The 19,654-nt window shown below is 45.5% G+C and overlaps 1 protein-coding gene across 6 annotated transcripts in view; it reads left to right on the top strand.

The window, feature by feature from the left end:
* The window catches only part of LOC122817606 (RNA-binding protein 3-like), a 40,045-nt gene extending 20,774 nt beyond the window's left edge, over nt 1–19,271 (top strand). For 3 of the 6 annotated variants that reach the window (XM_044090646.1, XM_044090647.1, XM_044090648.1), the window contains exons 5-7: nt 8,202–8,382; nt 8,453–8,523; nt 18,756–18,970. In XM_044090646.1, coding sequence (XP_043946581.1) covers nt 8,202–8,382; nt 8,453–8,501 — 230 coding nt within the window. In that variant the 3' untranslated portion in view covers nt 8,502–8,523; nt 18,756–18,970. Of the gene's footprint in view, nt 1–8,201; nt 8,383–8,452; nt 8,524–18,755 lie in introns of all 6 variants that reach the window. The other 3 variants (XM_044090644.1, XM_044090645.1, XM_044090649.1) reach the window with 3 other exon arrangements.
* Nucleotides 19,272–19,654: the final 383 nt, after the last annotated feature.

The following is a 19,654-nucleotide window of genomic DNA, read 5'->3' as shown; positions in this document are numbered from 1 at the left end:
GCACAGATGTCTGATTTTTTTTCCAGGGTTAAGAATGCTAGAGTGCAGTTTCATGTTTAGACTAGCATTTAGCAGCATGACTAATTTGCGTTTTGGTTGGAACTGAAGGCCTCTGCTTCTGACACTCCCATGTCAACATCAGTTTTGGCACAGATTACAATTGGGAGTCCAACGTCAAAGGCCCACACAGGAATTGGATCTCACTTTGACTGTTGGATCAGGGGAGTGAGTTTTTGACTCCAGGTTTTTGAGCAGTCTGTTTCTCAGGGTTTCGGCTTGAGTTCTGCTCTGGTTTTGGTCTCTAGTTTGGCTTGTAGTAGGGAGTGACCCTGGTTCTGAGGCAGTCGCTGTTTGGGCTCCATTTCCTCTTTGGGGGGACTGGCCTTTGAGGCTATGCAGAGGGCCCTTTCTGACTGGTGCTTACCCCCTTGAAACAAGTACCCCCTCTACCGCCACTTTCTCCTGTGTATCCACTGGGACAGTGGGTGAAACCTCAGGTGTTGCAACTATTGTCCATCTCCCCAAGTTATCCCCTGAGGCCCCCGCAAAGTGCAAGAGGAAGCACCTTTATTCCTGCACAAACAAATCTGGCATTAAAAATGCAGATTTGAGGGGGAATGGTCCCCATTTCCTTTGGGGACATCTCAAATTCTGAAACCGATGGCTGGAAATCCCAAAACCCTAGAGTCTGTTTACCTGTAGGCATTTGGCACCAGACTCTGCCTGCTATTAACTCAGTTGATTTCACAGCAGGCATGGGAGGCTCTGGACAAAGCCCTTCCTTGACTGGACAAAATACTTTCCACGCAGGCAGGATTTTGGGTAAAGGGCTTTGCGGGTGCTGGTATGGCTAGTGGCTGCCACTAAACTGGCTGAAGGTTCCTGTCCATCCACCCAGCAGGAATCCCAGGCTATGGACACATCTGGGGAAGAGGGTTCATAAACATTCACCATAATGTCCTTTAACTCTGAATGCTGTTGGATTCTGAAATGTGCCAGTTATCAGACACTCAGCAAAAGCTGTAGCTGAGAGTTCGAGTGGCTTCCCAGTTGGCCACCCTGGTGTCTCCATTTCATCCATGAGGCTGAATAGACCTACAGCTAAAGGGATGTCTAGAGCCAAAGGGATGTCTAATTAAAAGCACTACACCCTCACTCCCCACTGGCCCTTGTTTCCAACTAAGGAATTTCCAATATTCTAGCATGTCCAAAGATCAGTTGTCAATCTCCTTTCCGGTCCAGCTGGTGAATCTGGGAATCTTGAGGCAATGTTACAACTGCCTCATGTACACAGACAACCCTCTCCTCCTCAAATTCCAGCACAAGATGCAACCATATAGCCAAACTGGAGGCTAAGCTCTCAACTCGGTACTGGCATCTCCAGTCAAGAGAAGGAAACCACACTCGCTACAATTCCAGTCTCACATAGACCTACCACGACAGCAAACCAAACACAATCACACAAACCTACTCAGAGGCTCTAAATTAAAGATCTGCCTGAGCAGCAGAGACCTCCAAAGCGGGCAACCACTACACCAACACAACACGTGCTACACCTCTCAAAGCCAGTGTGCCGAACAGTCACAGCCCTTGAGACTAAACACACCTGATACACTTGTAATAGGTGACTCTATCGTCAGGCACACTGACTTCCCGCTCACCAGGCTGAACAAGGAGAGGGTCACTTGAGCAGCCTGTCTGGTGCTAGGATCCACCACAAAACAAGCACTCGGGTCACTCCAAGGCAAGTACAAATATGACTGTTATTATCCATGCTGGTGTGAATGACCTGAGACATACCTCCCTGGACTACATGAAAAGAGACATAAAGGAGCTCTCTGAGCATGTAGCCCAGGCCGGTATGACCCTGACCTTGAGTAGCATCTTACCCTTAACCAAGAATGATGCCACAAGATGATAAATTTCAACAATTGGCTTAAGTGCTGGTGTTCAAAGGGGATCAAATGCCTGTCAGCTTGGGGTGATATGCTCTACAAGCCACGATGCTTTGCTAGGGACAGCTTGCACCTGTCACCCCTGGGCTTTCGGATATTGGCAAAGGCTCTTGCTACCCCCATAGTGCCTTTCTTAGGCAAGGCTGAAAAGACAAACCCACCTCCATAGGTATCACAAGGGATAAACTAAGTAATACTAAGTCTAAACTTCAAGATGCACACACTCGAAACTCTCCTTAGCATGGAGAACATCGATATCTGTGCAGTAACAGAAACCTGGTTCAGGGCTCCCGAGAGCACCCCAGCACTTTCAGGTTATACCTCATACCATGCTTTTCAGCCCCAAAACTTGGACTGAACCACAAAAGGAGGGGAGTATCGATATTCATCAAAGATACCCACACCTCCAGGTTGGTGGCAAAGCACGAAGCATCCGATCTGTCCATGTGCAACTAACAGTGGGTAAAACTGCCTTCCAGTTTATAGCCTGCTACAGACCACCCTCCCAAACCCAGGAACCCCACTCTGCCTTCTGAGAACACCACCATTATATTGGGTGACTTCAACTACCCAAACAGACTGGGAGCATTACTCTAGCTCCAACACCCTAGCCCAAAGGTTCCTAGAATTTGTAAACTCAAATGCTATGGAACAACTTGTTACCACTCCCACAAGAGGGGAAAACATACTGGACCTGATCACCAACATGGGGACTCTATGCTCCAGACCAGAAGTGTATACCTCACTGGTAAGATCAGACCATAAACTAATATCACTGGATATTCACATCCCGACCCCACCCCCTGCCCAGAAAACCAGTGTGAAAAACTTCTGTAAAGCAAATTTCACACTCCTCAAAACCAAGGTGGAATCCTTCAAAAGCCCCCGGGCCTGTGGAAAATACAGCCCAGACTGCAGAATCCTTTTATAAATGCATTCTATGAACACCTTCAGGAATGGATGGATCATGCGTTCCTAAATTAAAAACCAAGACCCAATCCTCCAAAGGCAGACTTCCTGTCTGGTGGACCCCAGCCATAAATAAGCTATACAATAGGAGGAAGCTACTAAATGATAAGAGCAAAATCCCAAAAAGGAAGGCATCTGATCAGTATTTGCAAAAAACTACGGGAAACTACGGGCACTCATAAAATTGTCTAAGGCCAGCTTCGAGAGAGAAATTGCAGAGGACAATCACAAGGCTTTCTTTAGTTATGTTAGGAACCTGGGTGGTTAATTCCCAGATATGCTCAATTAGTCCAAAATGACAAAGTACACTGAACCCACAGACAATGCCAACATCCTAGCTGACAGGCTCAGAGCAAACTTCTCCCCCTCCTCCCCACCGAAAGGGCAAATATCACAGCAGAGTGCTGTCCCCCTGACATCTCAGATGCTCAGGTAAGAGCCGCCCTCTCCAAAGCAAAAAACAAAGCATCAGTGGAACCAGACTGTCCCGGGCTGCGTCCTAAATGAACTCCAAGAAGAGCTAAACCCAAACATAAAACTACTGTTCAAATCTCAGCCTTACTACAGGATATGTGCCCAAAGAGTGGCATACAGCTACATTGGTCCCTCCATAAAGGTGGTGCCTCAACAGATCCTGGAAACTCACCCCATAAGCCTGACTAGTTTGGTCTGTAAAGCTATGGAAAGGATCATCATGGACCTCCTAAATAAAAATATTGTGGACCTACAGACACGGGATCCTACCCAGTTCTGCTTGGGGCAAGATCCTGCCTCTTAAACCTGGTTTTCTTTTGAAACAGTCACCAAGGCCATTGACTAGGGGAAGGTGGCCCACACAGCCTACCTGGACCTTGCAAAAGCCTCCGATACAATACCCCACTTGGTCATTATAAGCTCACCAGCTTAAATATAAACCCCTGTGTCACTAGATGGATTGCAAACTGGCTCTAGGACAGAACCCACATGGTTAGAATTGCTGGAGCCATGTCAGACTCCAAGCCAGTTACAAGTGGTGTCCAACAAGGCTCAGTCCTGGGACCTCTCTTTCGGTATATATTTCTCAGAGGTACAGGCCAACACGGAAGGACTGTGGCTGACCAAGTTTGCAGATGACTGCAAACTGGGCGCCATAATCTACTCTCCAGCAGACACAAGCATCCTCCAAAAGGGCCTCCTAGAAAGACAACTGGTGCCAGAGCCATGGCCTCAAGCTAAATGCCAAAAAGTGTGTAGTCATCCCCTTTGGCAAAAAGTATCCACAAATTACCACATAGTGGTAATCCATTAAGTACAGAAGTAATTGGGGACCCAAGTTGATAGCCATTTCTCATTTGACAACCACGTGGCCAAAGTGGTTAGAAAAATGTTATATAGCCCACCTAATGAAGGGATTCACATCTAGATCAAGGGAGGTCATCGTGCCTCTACTCGTCCCTCATCAGGCCCATAATTGAGTACAATGCCCCTTTTGGGATGTATCATAGCATACACCTGCAGCAACTGGAAAGACCCCAAAAGTACCTCACCAAGAAGATCAAAGGGCTCAAACAGATGCCATATGCTGCCCGGTTAAAGAAACTCCAGCTTTTCTCAGTGGCATACCGCCTGTTCAGAGGCGATCTGTGCCTAACATATAAAGCCATGTCCAACCCAGAATTAATGGACATGCTGCACCTCGAAATCCAAATCCCATCAAGCTACGAGCTCGAGAGACTAACCTCAGTACTGAAATAGGATATGCTGGAGGGACAGATTCATAACCCAGAGGCTCCCTTCACTCTGCCTAACCTGGACTGGGATTTTATTCCAGAGTCCCTCTGACTCCAAGAGGAATCTTGAGTGTATGGGAGATTGTAGGTTTACCCTGGGTATCACTTCTGTGCCTCTCTTAGAGGTGCAGTATACTAACCTCTAGGAAAGGCATAGCAAAATAAATTTAAAATGGGTGGCGAAAGCCAAACACATTCTGGCTAGGCTTATAAATGCCCTAGGGCATATAGCCTAGTATGAACCTATGAACCTAGAGCAGGGGGTGCAGGCATAGCCATTAGACTCTCCTGGAGCAGGGGGTGCAGGCATAGCCAATAGACTCTCCTGGATGCACCTTAAGAGTTTGCAGAACCATAAAGTCTTGTCTGTTCCTTTTTTGGTTTGGAAGTGGAAGATCCCTTTGGTATGAAAGGGTTGGCTGTGGGTCTACATTTTTCCACCCCCCCCCCAAGTTAATATCCTAGAAACCAGAGTAAGTGTTTTTTAAAATCCCAAGCATCTTTCCAAGATGCACACGGGGGGGGGGGGGGTGTCAGAAGACTTATGGCAGAGGTCTGCAAAACCAGAGCAGATATTCCTTCCCAGGTAAGCCCTTTCAGCATCCCTGAAGGAGGACCAATTATCTTCCTCTGAAGGCAGTTGGGGAATGCTTATCCTGGCACCTAAATGCCTGGCTAGACATTTCTGGGTGCAACAGATCATATCCCAAGGCTATACCATTCCCTTTCATGATGTCCCATCCAATCTGAGGGATTCTGCCTGCCAGACCAAGAATGATCTGGATCTGGAACCTACAAGTTTCTTTAGTGCCAAAAACTTTTGGATCTCTGTACTGAACAAATCAGTTCAGCAAATGATGCTCATGATACAGTCTGTATCCTCTTCTGAAAAGATGATTGGATGTAATCAGTAGACCTTCAGGATGTCTTTACAAATAAAGTTGGGCAAGCACTCCATAAGGCTTCTCCACTTCCAGCTGAGAGATGGTCGTTACTAGTTCAGAGTACTGCCCTTTGTATTCACCACAGCTGCTGGGGTGTTCACCAAAAGCATGGCAGTAGTGTCACTTGAGACTAGGATTTCATGTTTCTGTGCTTGGATGACTGGCTCAAGTGCTTCAACCAAGCAGCTGATTAACAGTCAGGGACTACACCCTCTGCCCATCTGGTGATCACAGTAAATTTTAGAGATCATATTTAAGATGCAATTTAGAGTTCATAGGGGCAGTACTGAACACAAAGATGGTCTCTTCCTCCAGGTCATTGGAGAATTGTCTCTGGTGCAAAAGCTAATCCACAGGTTCTAGCATATGTAGTCTTCAAAGCTCTATGATCAGTGGCGGCTTCTATAACTTGTGTAACCTGGCTAGTGGCACTAGAGAATTCTGCAGTGGCTACTAGCCTCCTGGTGTAATCTTCCATTGTCAGAACAAGTCCTGATCAACCACTGGAAAATGCATCTTCGGATGCATTCCAAGTTGCACGGTCATCCACACACACACACACCCCCCCCCGAGCCCTCTGCCATAGTGACTATCCAAATGGGTGGGGGTATTTTCTGGAAAACAGTCAGGAATGTATACCTCTCAACCGTCTGGTCACACACCCCCACATTCCCTACAACTAGCAGTTTTAGAAGTTTGCAGTTATTAAATGTGATAGGACAATCATTTGAGTTATAGGTTCATAGGTGGCTATCTGCCTGAGGGAATTTATAAGCCTAGCCAGTATCTGCTTCTGCTGCCCATTGATTCTCTGATCCTCTGTCAAGCAGAGCAAATTAAGTGATCCTTGGGGTGTAGTTTCCCATCCACTCATCCAGGTTTCTTGAGTTTGCGGGGCTCTGTCTAATGTAGTTTGGAATTTTGTTCCAAAGCGTGGAAGTCTCTGGGAATCTATCCCTCCAGCATGTTCTCTATTGTGAAGTTTAGCTCAGAGTGACTGGGAATGCTCCACCTAAAAAAAAATCCAATTCTGAGTTGGACATGGCTTTGCAAGTTAGGCAGAGATCCCCTCTGAGTAAGCGATATGCCACTTGAGTACAGCCTGAGTTTTTTCAGTCTGGCTGCATAGGACATATGGTTGAGGCCAGTAATCCTCTTGGTGAGGTACTGTGGCTTTTCCAGCTGACTCTTGAGGTACATCCCAAATGGGGCATTGTACTCGGTGACTAGTAGAGGGGCACTGTTAAGAAGCGATTCCTTTAATTAGATGGGCCACATAGGATTTCCTAACTACTTTAGCAATATGTCAGATTACTATCTACCTGGGTCCCCAGATCCCTTTACCTCACCTGTATTAAGGGGGCTGCCACCTATGTCATTTTGTGGGTGTTTTTTCCCCGAATGGGATGACTACATTTTTCGGCATTTAGCTTGAGGCCATGACTGACACCATCTCACTAACCTCCTTTTGGGAGGATGTCCGTGTCAACCCAGAGTCAGTTACTGCTCCAATTTGCAGTAGTCGGCAAACCTGGTTAGCCTTAGTCCTGTGTTTTGCCTGTACTGAGAAGTATATGCCCAATGGTAGGGATCCCAGGACCAAGCCTTGCAGGACGCCACTTGGCTGATTTTAGTCAGACCTGGAGCCTGCTATTGAGTTCTGTCTAAGCCAGTTGGCAACCCATCTTGTGACTTAAGGGTTTATGTTCAGGCTGGTGAGTTTTTCTAATACTTGAGTGAGGAATGGTCTTTGTTGCATGATTATGCGCTCCATAGCCTTGCAGACCAGGCTTTTGGGGTGATAGTAACCAGGGTCAGTTGTGGCCCCTCCTTTGTGGAGTGGGATAACTGCTACTGTGCTCCATTCTATGGTACACTTGTTGTTCTCTGAAAAATGCATGCTAATTCGTATTAAACCCTGCTGACATGCATTATTCAGAATGCACAAGTCAAGTGTGCAGGTTGACAGCTGAACAATAAACGTAGAGTGCTAGGATTCCAAATGCTCATGACTGTTGCCCCGATAAGTACAGATTTCTTTTTCCAAGTGGCTGAGACTACATTTCATTTACGATGGAAGCTGACCTTGCCTACACTTGTCTGTGCACTCCACGGTCTATAGCCACTTCGGCTGTGTTTCAGTCTAGTGCAGCAGCTACGTGGGCTACTCCCCATAGCACTTATTGCTCATTAAAAAGTGGATCTGGTGTCTGGGGGGGATTGTCCTTTGGGCTCGGTGCTCAGGAATAGCCTTGACTCCACCCAAGTGACATCAGATACGTACTCTTATTTTCAGTCTTACTCACTCTAAACTGGGGTAACTGAGTACCTGTGGGCAGAGGTGAAGCTTGAGTTGTTGGCTGGTGTGAGTTGTAGTAACTTCAGTCTGTCAGTTTTGCATCAATGTTCTATCTGTGTAGCCTTTATTTTGTTTTTTTGTATGAAACAATGGAAAACTGAGGGGAAGGTGTGATCACTGCTGTGGTATGGACTTAATCTATAAGCCCTAGTTTCTTTTAGTCTAGTAGACTAGTGTCACTTCAGGTAGTTTGTTCAATTTCTAGGTGGCTACAGAGGTGGCAGCTACGGAGGAAGCAGCTATGGCAGCAGAGGTGGTTATGGAAGTAGCTATGGCAGCAGCGGTGGTTATGGAGGTGGTAACTATGGCAGTGGAGGCGGCTATGGAGGCAGCAGCTATAGTAGTGGAAGCTATGGTGGCAGCTCTGGTGATTATAGCAGAGACAGGTAAGGTGAAAAATTCATTACTTTTTATGTGGGTACTATCTTTTTGGGTACTAACAGATTCTTTCTTTAGTAGAGGTCAGAGTGGATACAGAGGATCCTACAGAGACAACTACGATTAAGTGGTCACAGATTGAAGGCCTGGTAAGTTGCAAAGTTGTACTTGTCAAGATTTTAGTTTTCAGTTTTTGTTCAGTTTGACACTAGGTCATGGCTGGACAAGGCAGAGTGGCAATGTTTTAAGATTCTTTGCATTTTCAACTTAAATACAGATTAATCTAGTCACTATGCATTTTCATTTGTACATGTTTTTAAAAGCATTGTACATCACTCAGTCCATCATAGCTTGCTCCTTTCTCACTTTCACTTTGTGCTCTGGCAAAACATTGCATGTATTCAACAGTTTCCTCTTTCCTCTATCAGATGTGGTTGGCTTTTGGCAGACACCAGAATTAAATATGGCAAGGCCTTACTGTGTCCCTAAGGAATTAGGATCCTGTATCCCTGGTCAAAATTTCCTTTAGTACACCAATTTGCTAACCCGGTATTTTGACAATTGCCTAAGAGGAATCTTTAAACCCTGCCAGCTCACTACATTGCCAGAAATTGTGATCTGGTGAGACTTGGTTTGGATCCCTCTAGCTTTCAGATCATAATCTCTTGAGATCTGAAGCATGTTGTCTGGTGCATTATGGGTAACAGGAGCTCATTTGCCACCATAGCATTCTGACGTGGATCATTAGTTTCACTTTTACTCTAAAGGTAATATTGCTCCCCCCCCCCCCCAGGAAAGCCCTTCTGCTTTGCCCTCTGCTTCATTGGAGGCTCCAGTTTAAAAAGCTAAACAAATTTTACCTGTAGTAAAGATCCAGAAACTCTTTGGGTCCCTTTATCTCAAAACAGCAATAGTAGTGCCAAAATGTCCCAAGTAAGTCTGTGTAAACCATGCACAAGTTCAATAAAAATTTAATATTTAAATGTGGATTGACCTGGCGTGGTTGTTTTACTTCACATCTAGGCTACTGTGCAATCTCCCTGCTATCCTATCTTCATGGCATCCTTTATTTAAACTTCTAGAACATTGAAGTTCCTTGGGGTGCACATTACGTGGGAGTACTCCTGCTCTAACCCTATTGGATCTACCATCAGTCCAAACCACACTGATGCCAAAGACGCCAGCACACATCCTGAAATGAAGGCTGTCCTATTATTGCAGGCATTTAGACACCCCCAACTGGGACCATCACTATTCAGACCGACTTGTTAGTCTGACACCAAGTGAGGGAACCAGAAACTGAGTATATGGTAATGGGGCAGTGTCCTCCAATCACTTTCTGATGGAAAAACTTAGACCAGAGAAGTCCATACCTGTAGACGAATGCGGGTCCATTCTGCTGGCCTCACAAAATGGTTCCTCTGTCAATGTGCATATGAATGTCAGTGGTCAACCATGCTGTGATCTGCACTTGAAGGGACAAAAAAAGGATGTGAAGTTCAATCTCAGTTCTTGCACGTGGGTTCAGAGCCGATCCATCAGCTCAGTCTGCCGCTTTCTGGGCTCTAATCTCAAACTCATGACAGTTCCTATCCCATGAAGCTCTGCTGCCAAACCCCATATCTAGTTTGCCGCTGCAACTGATCGCACGATCTTCAGAAGAAGTTCGGGCTAGTGTCTTTCTTGATATTTAACTTGTATAACTATCATGGATCTGATACTTGGTGAGGCTTCATGTGTCCCTTGTCACTTTTTTTTTGTGTGGTTTAGAGTAGGTATCTAAGGTTGTATTTGTCCATTAGCTTGGAGCGGTTTGCTCCTAGGCCTTTAGCCTTCTTGATTTACTCTGCTTGACAGGGCGCTCATATTTAATACCATATCTCTTTATTATGTAATCCTGTATTGAGCATTTGTTTTTCTTTATTGTATCCCTTTTCTATAGTTGCAGTTCAGGGATCTGAACTTTCTAAGCTGTTTTTGTGGTGTTACGACTGGTCAATTTTCATAATGTCAAAAAAGCAAACATCTGGGTTTAAAAAGTGACTGGGGACAACAGATGTCCCATCACAAATAATATTTCTTGTTTGGGCCCGCTACATTTACATCCTCCATCTGCCATTCCTTCAGTGGCAGGGTGTTGAAGGAAATTGGTAGGACTGTTGAAGTCTGACTTCCTGGAGAAGACTGACTAGACCAAGTCCTCGAAGGGGTCAGAGTAGTCAAGGGTGTCTTCGGAGCACAAGTCTTCTGGCTCCGAGCACCTCTAGCAAGACTCACTGGCTCCACAGCCTTTGGAGCCGTGCACCGAGATCTTACCTCGGAGCCAAGGCATTGTGTTGGAACCAGTCTCTGAGATTTTTAAAGCCTCTTATCCTTGTCAGTGGCTTCTTTGGCACCTTCGCGTTCTTCCGGTACCCTTTCTGACATCGATGTGGACCAAGTGGTACAGAAACTTTTGGTGAACCCGGCCCTGGCCAAATTGCTTGTGGCTTCGACCTAGTTGGCTTTGAAGCCTACGACCCCTCCTTCCACAAGTTCTGCTCCAAGGCCAGTTGAGCCTTCGGAGCCAGAAAGAGGATCGGATAGTGGTGGAACCCTCTGAGCAGAGGCCTGTTCCAGTGCTCTGCTCCTTCGACCTTTGCTTTGGTTCCGATAGTCTGAGCTGACTCTCTCGCTGGTTCGGGGGGGGGGGGCAAACTGACACTTCAGTTCCGACACTCCTCAGGGCTTCGGTGCAGATAAGCTCTGTTCTGTCCTCTGGTTCTGAGCCCGTGGTCTCTGCCCCTGGGAGGCTGCCATCTTCAGAACTGGCAGACTTCTGGTCAGGAAACTGGTGCCTTCAATGCCATGAGGAAGGTCATGTCTGCTAAGACCCTTACTACTTTAGATCCTTCCTCTTCCTCCCCTAAAGGGCCACGCTCTCTACACCACAGGTTCCTCCTAAGCCTCCGGTGACCCCTGCTTGACAGACTTCACCAGAAACCCTTAACATCCAACACCAACTTGGAGGAATCTGAAGGGTCCCCACAGTCCTTTTGAGGATGTCTCTTTTGCAGACATCCTTGAAATGCTAAGGCAGAGGGGTGACTGGCAGTCCCTTACCCCTGCTGAGGATGTCTGTGCTCCTGAAGGCCTCAACCCTCCACCTCCTGGGTTACTCTACCTTTCGATGAATCGCTCAAAAGGCATGAGTCTCCTGATTCTATGGAACCAGGGCCTCAAGAGGCCCAACAAATTTATCACCTGCCCTCAGGATAAGTCCTTTCTTACAAAATGAGTTACCATATTTTGCCATCTTGGTGGCAGCCACCAATAAGTCAGACCTCTTCTCTGTCCATCCTCCTAATAGATTCCAGGACTATGGACAGATATGGGAAATGCATCTTTAGTTCTGCGATATTTGCAATGAGATTGCTTGACTATTTAACCCATTTTACCATTCCAACAAGATCTAGATGCTCTACAGGGCAACACAGGTGGTGCTGTCTCCCAGAAAGTGATGGCACAGCTTATCACCCTTGATTTCACTGTAAACTTGTCCATGAGGCTAATTTCTTGTGCAGTAGAGGGATCGAGCCAGGCAGTGGGTTCAGCAATAGCTCTGCAGAGACCATCCTGGATGCATTTATGCTCCTTTGTGGAAGCCTTAAAGTCTGTCTTTGTAAATGCCTTATTTGATGGCTCTTCCTTGTTTGGGCTCAGTCAGGGAGATGCTAGGTGTGAGTAGGAGTCTTGTTTTTCCACCCACACTAGACCCTATTCCAAAGGGCAGAAAGGTGGAAAAATGGTTTTGAAAGTCCTGAGGAGCTTTCCAGAACACATGTAGTGAAATCCCTTCCAGGTGCAGAGGAGGGGGTATAATGGTAGACACACCCAGGCAGCAGAGGGGGTCTGCAAAACCAGGTTGACTGGGAGCAGTGCTATCAGCGCTCCTAAGGAGGCCCGACAGAGGCAGTCGGGTGTTTCTTAGCTTTATACCCAGATGCCTGGCTAGGAATTGCATCAAATCCCTGGGTAAAAAGCATAATTACCAGAGCCTGCATCATTCCCTTTTAAGAATTCCTTTCCATTCGGACAAGTATCCCAGATGTTCCACCCAGTCTGCAGAATCTAGCAGCTGTAGAAATTCAGAGGCTGCTGGAAAAGTCATCCAGTCAGTCCTGGCAGACCAAATAGGATCCAGGATTTACTCCAGGTTCTTGTTGGTTCCAAAGAAAACGGGAGACTGGAGGCCCATCTTGGACTTCAGCAAACTCAGTTCCTTTATCAAAAAGGAAAATTCCAGATGGTCACGCTTCAGTCTATAATACTGTTTCTCAAAACGGTCGATTGGATATGCTCAATAGATCTCAAGGATGTGTACTACCACAAAATGGCCAGGCCATCCAGAGATCACTTTAGTTTCTGGCTGGGGGCCAGTCACTACCGATTTTGAGCTCTGCCCTTTGGTCTCACCACAGCCCCCAGAGTGTTCACCAAATGCATGGCGGTTGTCACGGCTCACCTGAGACGTTTAGGATTCTGGGTGTTTCCATACCTCAACTAGCTCCTCACTGTCACAACCAGGCATCTACTGATTCACACCAGGGATACACTATCAGCCTGTGCTCCCAGTTGGGCATAACCTGCAAGGAAGCATATTTTGAAATTTAAGTCTCAGCATATTTCCTTTTAGGAGCAGATCTAGACACCACTGCCCTGGTCAGATTGCCTCACCAAGTGTCCCTCTTGTTGATGGAAAAAGTCCCTGCATTCCAAGTTCTGAAGCTGTTGGGCACCATGGCAGCGACTCTCATAATGGCTCCTCTGGGGCACATGCACATGAGGATGTTCCAGTGGTTACTCTTCACACAGTGGTCTTAACTTCCAATATTGCGCAAGGTTCTGACAAATACTTGCAAAAAAGGACCTCCTTTGGTGGTTGAACAGCCACCAAGTTACTGTAGGTAATCTGTTTGTACAGCTGCCCCCCACAGCCACAGTGACCACGAATGCCCACCCGATAGGGTGGGGGGATGTCAGGGAAGAACTGTCCAAGGTACTTGGTCAGATGGAATCCAGTTTGCACATCAATGTCTTGGAGTTGAAAGCAGTGTTCCTAGCGTTGCAACACTTTCACAACTTTCTACCTAGAGATGATTGCAATACAGACATGTCTGTAGTCTGGTACATCAAGGGGTGTACCAGATCTTACCCCTTATGCAGAGGCCCTGAATTTGGCAGTGGGCTGTATCCACTGGGTGTTTCCTGATGGATGACCCAGGGATGTGCATTGCTAACATGTGGACAAATTGAGCAGAGCCATTCTATTGCCTTGAGTGGTCCCTCAAAGAACGAGTGGCGGAAAGGATAGTCTGCAACTGGGGCCAGCCTTGCTGCAACCTTTTTGCATCTGTGATGAATACCAAATGCAGAAGTTACTTTGCCCTGTACCTTCCACCAGGGGACATCCCAAGGGACACTTGTACATGATTGGCCCTTGGGTCTCCAATATGCCTTTCCTCCATCCCCACTGCTCCCCATATTTTTACAGAAAGGACTGTTCTGAGCCCCGTTTTGTTCTCTGCAGATATGGTTCCCCTTCAATACCAAGTGGAAGAACCTTTGGTTCTGGTCCCAGTGCCAGACCTGACTCATTTGGGAGTTCACCCCTCTCTTGTATCCCTCAAACTGACAGCTTGGCTGCTCCACTTCCCAACCTGGCCAGGTCTCATGATCAGTCTCCCACGGTTTAGCATATTCTGGTTTCCTCGCATAGTCTCCACCAGGAAACTATATAGCAGCAAATGGAAACTATTGGTCATTGGGCCTCTCAACATGGTATTTATCCCTTTATCACCCGTATTCATAGCATTCTGGAATTTTTGACTTCACTTCACTTCAACAGTGGTGCGGCAGCTGCTACTATAAGGGTTCAATTGGCTGCCATATCTAACTTCCATGTGGGGTGTGGAGATTCTAACATTGTGTCCCACAGATTATGTTAATCCCTTTTTTTGAAAGGGATTAATCTCCTTCAACCCCCCCATCAGACTGATTACTCCCTGGAATCTAAATTTGGTGCGGTCTCAACTTATGCTTCCCCCTCTTGAACCCACATCTCTTGTTCCTTTCTTGTAAGACAATTTTCTCAGTGGCCATTACTTCGGTGCGTAGTTTCTGAACTTCAAGCACTCTCTAGGCCCCTATATTTGGTTTTTCACCCCGACAGGGTGTCTCTAAGAAATCCATCCTTTTCTCCCAAAGGTCTGTTCCGAAGTGAACTTGGACCAGTCCATTGAACTTCCCACTTTCCAGGCATCAGTGTAGATGCGGATGTTGAGGGGGTTTGTGTAGATGTGGATGTTGGGGGGGGGGGGTTGTGTAGATGCAGATGTTGGGGGGGGGGGGGGGTTGTAGGAAAGTCAGACCAAGAAAGTGCAGGTGCCCAATTGGTAAACATGCCTGAACAAACAAGAGCACTAGTGAAATCCTTCAAAGCAAACGAGTCCAGGTTGGCCACATCTGCTACAGACTGACCTTGTGTCTAACAGCAAAGCAACTCTGATCAGTTCAGAACTGGTGGTCAAGAACACCACATATACAAATGCTGTAGATATAGTAAACTTGCTGATGGATTTGGCAAAAATCTGTCCCATAAATCTGAACACCCCCCCCCCCCCCCGGTAGCTGCCCCTTCCCCTTGTATCTAGGGTACAGTTAACTATCAGTGGCAGAACACCACATCCATGGGAACACCACATCCATGGGACCTAACATCCCAGACTGTGTCCTGTAGGAACTTGCAGCACCATTGGGTGCCTTATTCAACCAAAGCCAGAGTACAGGCTTCATCCCAGCTGAGTAGAGGACCAGGTTTAGAGCATGTCATTTCAAGTAACACCTGTGGAATACCAGTCCATTGGCTTTTGGCATTTGTGCCTTCATAGTTTCTCTTGGCTTTCCCGGTTAGGGGCCTGCCACAGCATAACTCTAGTCTAATGATTGGCAGTTTTTAATGGTGTTGAGTTGCCAGCCTGACACCAAACCTTCAACAAAGACGCTCCCATTCAAAGCATGTGTTTTTTGAACACCCACTCTACCATGGGGAGGACATGCAGACTCCACACAAGGCACTTCCAACCCAAGCCGAGAATCTAACTAAACCTGTTGCTGTGAGGCACTCCCAACCCAAGCCGAGAATCTAACTAGGGAACCTGCTGCTGTGAGGCACTCCCAACCCAAGCAGCAAATCTAATGGGAGAACCTCTTGCTGTGAGGCAACCTGGCTACTGCTGCACCACTGCAGAAGTATTTCCTTAATTTCTGATGTAGCTGAATCTAGTCTCCCCGCCATATTGCCTAATTTTGCTTTTTTAAACCTCTTGAGCAGTGTTGTGCTTGGGCAAACTTTAAATTTCTTCCTTGGATTGTTGCAGTTTCATCGGGGCATCTTGTTTTAAAGCTGCTTCACATTGATGTACACCTGCAGCTTGAGTGAACTTAACCGGCCTTTTTCTGCAGGTTTCCAGAAGTCGTTCAAGCTCCAACTTTCAGTAGAACTTTTACTGAACAGCTGCAGGATTCTATCCAGACTGTTTCCAAATGTTTTGTGGTGGACTTAAGGTTCAGTTTCTTGGCTGGCATGTTAAGTGTTGCAGTTAATAGCCAGTAACTGATTTTGCTAAAGACATTCACTGACTCAATTTTCAAAGTTTTCACACTGGGAGACCAATTTGGCTAACTCTGTGTGCAGCCATCTTGGAAGTGGTTTTAGTCTAAATGTCTTGAGCCCCTTTGGTACACTTCAGCATATTTTTCCTCCAGGCTGGCTTCCGACATTGTGTGCAGGTAATTTGAGAATCAGGTGGGATAAATGGATATTTTAAATCTGCAACAAAAGGCATATTCTGCCAGTTGGCTTGTGGTTATGCTGAGCAGATCAGCAACAAACCATAAACACCTTCTGCTTCTATTTCATAGGTCTGCAATTTTATTTAAATGGGATGGGAGGGACATTGAGCATTTAAGTCACTAAGTGGAGTGGACTTCAGTTGCTGTGTGGTATCTAAAGACTTTGCATATAGGGGGAGAATTTAATTCTGAGTCTTAAGCGGTTGTCGGTATATGGCAGTGCCATAGCATAATGCCAGAGTCCTAGCAGAATCCTGTGGGCTCGGTATGCAAGAACTATCTTAATGGGGTGTGAACAAGAACTGGGATAGCCATTCCTTTTAAAGTGCGAGATTTTTTTATCTAATTGGCTGGTGCAGTGGGTAGACCCAAGATTTGGCACCTATCCTTGGCATAGCCCCTCCTTGTGAAATGGCTTTAGTCCAAGAAAGCAAACTACTGGACTTCATACGTCCTTTAAACTACCATAACGTACAGCTTGTGTTCTCTCTTCAGAAAAGTTTAGGTATTCTGTATTGCTTGGCATGATTTGCTGCTTTGTGTTCACAGCCCTTTGGAGAAAACCAGTAGCACATATGGAGTATTTAGCTTGTAAGTAGCTCCCTGTCAGCAGTGGTGTGCATAAGAATTGTGGAGGGTGTTTTACACTGAATTTGTAAATATTGATATCTGCATATGTTTATACTAGGGCACATTGACTATTTTCATTGAGCTTGCACATACTAACCCAGATGCTGAACTAAGTAATGGTAATTAAAGCATGCAGCATTCAGGTAGTTGAATGTATAAGTCAATTTTTAGTGTAAATTCTGCATAGGCTGGTGATAGGCTCTTGGCAGAGTAAAGGAAGCTCCCCTGTGCTTTGTACAAATTTTCCCTAGCTAGTAAAAGTACTCTTACAGACTGCCTAGTGAGACTGGTTAACAAAGGGATGAAGTGCTGCTTAAATTGCTTATAAATTACTTCCTGGTTTACTAGTGTGGTTAAATGTCCAGTGGGTGTTCTCGGGTTAGAATGGTAGTATGACAATGGGACTTTTTTTTTTTTTTTTTTTTGGGTTGTGGCGGCTCAGATGTAATGCGGCAGGGTTGTGGTGGCTCAGATGTAATGCGACAGGGTTGTGGCGGCTCAGATGTAATGCGGCAGGGTTGTGGCGGCTCATTTTGATCTTAACTAGAAACTTGGGTCCCCATCATACCTTTGCTACATTTTTCATTACTATCACTCCCCTACCACCTTTTGTAGTAATCTAATATTGCCTCACTATCTCTAAACAGAATGCAGTGTGGCATGTTTTTTATAAAGGGATCCGTTTCCCTCTGCCACCCACCACTGAAATGCAGTGTTAAAACACCTTACATTTTGGCTTCTGCAAGTAACTTTTTGATTACCTGTTGGGTTGTGCAGAGTAGTTTCTCATTCTGTATTTCTGGTGTTGTGTTCTGGGACTTCCCAACAAAAGCTTTGTCTGTAGGGTAATGTTTTAATTTCTGCTCATGCTCCCTGTCTTGCCATGACCAAAAAATGAAGTCTAGTGGTGTGCTGGCATCGTGCCTACCTTCCAATAATACTGTATATTGACAGGTGGTTCACTAGTCCCCTTGGTGTACCCTTGCAAATGTCTTTCCTGTGCTTTTCTAGCTTTAAGTGATCTGATTGCAGCATTGTCTACAGCTAGATGTGTGAAGCAGATGGTACTGCAGTGTGCAACATAGCTCAAACGTATGTCCAAGGGGCAGTTGGGGAAGTGCCAGGTGGCTAAGGCTCTGCAATAGTCCATAGGGTTTTTTCCATCCACATTTATCTACTGTGATTTGAGCAATTGCTTAACCAGACATTCCTCCCCAAGTTGAACCAGAAACTGTCACTTTCTCATTGGTGCTACGTGTTTAAGGGAAGCCAAAAAAAGCAGCACAACCTGAAGCTGCTTCATTGTTTGCCTCTGTTCAATTTGGTGGTGACAGGAATTTAATAAATGTAGTGGCCCCTAAATGTCATTTACACTAACTCGTTTGGAAGGCCTGCCAGTACTTCATGTTTGGGTGTTTGCAACTCTTACACTCTAGAATCTCTCTAGTCTCCCTTGTTTTGCATTTCTGCCTAGCAACTTGCAACAAAGCGCATTGTTGCTAAATACTGTTCTCATTGGACCAAGATTCCATTTAAAAAGACTAATATTTCTGACAGGCAAGTATCGTGAACTGATTTTGCTTTTTGGGCAAAAGGGCATTCAAAACTCTGAAGGGGCATCTAGCCCTAAAGGCATCCTAAGGACTTTTAGCTGTCTGTAGTCTAAATAGATGCGTTATGCTTTGAGTAAAAGATGCAGTGTCATTGTGTGAATCAAATGCATGGTTGTCTGGTTGTGAAATGTAATGTGGCAAGTTCCAGAACTTCCAAAACTGGAGTTTGGCCCAGCACTTAATAGACCATGTTTTGAGTGTCGCATGTGAAGTTTGCCTCTAATCTATCTACTTCTCTTTCTCAGCTACACGTGAATAAACATTTTGGTTCAAGATCGTTCCAATGGCCATTGACTTTTGGAGTTGATGAGGAATCTCCAAATCGATCCCTTCACTGGATGCTTCCTGTTCTGATTTCAGTTTCCAAATCTGTTCACAAACTGCGCTTTAGTGTTAAGAACTTTGGAATTTGGGTGAACACTGCCTACCACACCGTAAGAATCAAGTGCTTTTGGTTATCCTTCAAGAAACTTCCCTTCACTTGCCCACAGCTTTTATTTTAGATTTTTCCTTTAATCTGGTACATTACAGAGAGCTTGGGAACATGCATTAGGATAAATATCCCTTGAGTAACTACAGAACTTGATGCAGATTTTGACAGTCCTTTACATTTGTTTTGTGTAATATCCAGTAAAGCCACTTAAGAATTTATGCTTTAACTACACATTCCATATTGACAGTGTATTTTGAATGTGGTCTGATATTTTTATATTGACTGTTGGCCTTGTGAAGCCTATTAAAGATGCATTTTTTTAAATTTACGGATTAGTGCTTCTACATTGTAGAAACTGGATTTTGGCATTCCCTGATGGGTTCTGCAAACTAATTAAAACTGTAATTTGTTCAGAAATTGAAGCTGCTTACTTGTATTTGCAATTTACACAAGCTAACTGGTTCTGTCACTAAATTGGGTTACATGATAAGTATCCCGTAACTGTGTTCTGTGGGGAGGAAACCACCTGCAAATGAATGCAGACTGTCTACATAGTGAGCTGTGAATTGAACTTGAGCTGTGAACGAACAGTTTGTAGCAGGAATGTTTAAACTTTTCCAGTGCTGCACTTTAGAGTGCTAGTTTCTGTCATGGTTCTTGTATAGGGCTTGCTTTTTTCAGATTTCCTAGTATCTGTAAAGTTTCTTTGGT

The sequence above is a fragment of the Protopterus annectens genome, chromosome 13.part0 (assembly GCF_019279795.1).
Source record: "Protopterus annectens isolate FY-2018-M chromosome 13.part0, PAN1.0, whole genome shotgun sequence".
Classification (NCBI taxonomy): Eukaryota; Metazoa; Chordata; order Ceratodontiformes; family Protopteridae; genus Protopterus; species Protopterus annectens.
This window is presented reverse-complemented; position numbering and strand designations above follow the sequence as displayed.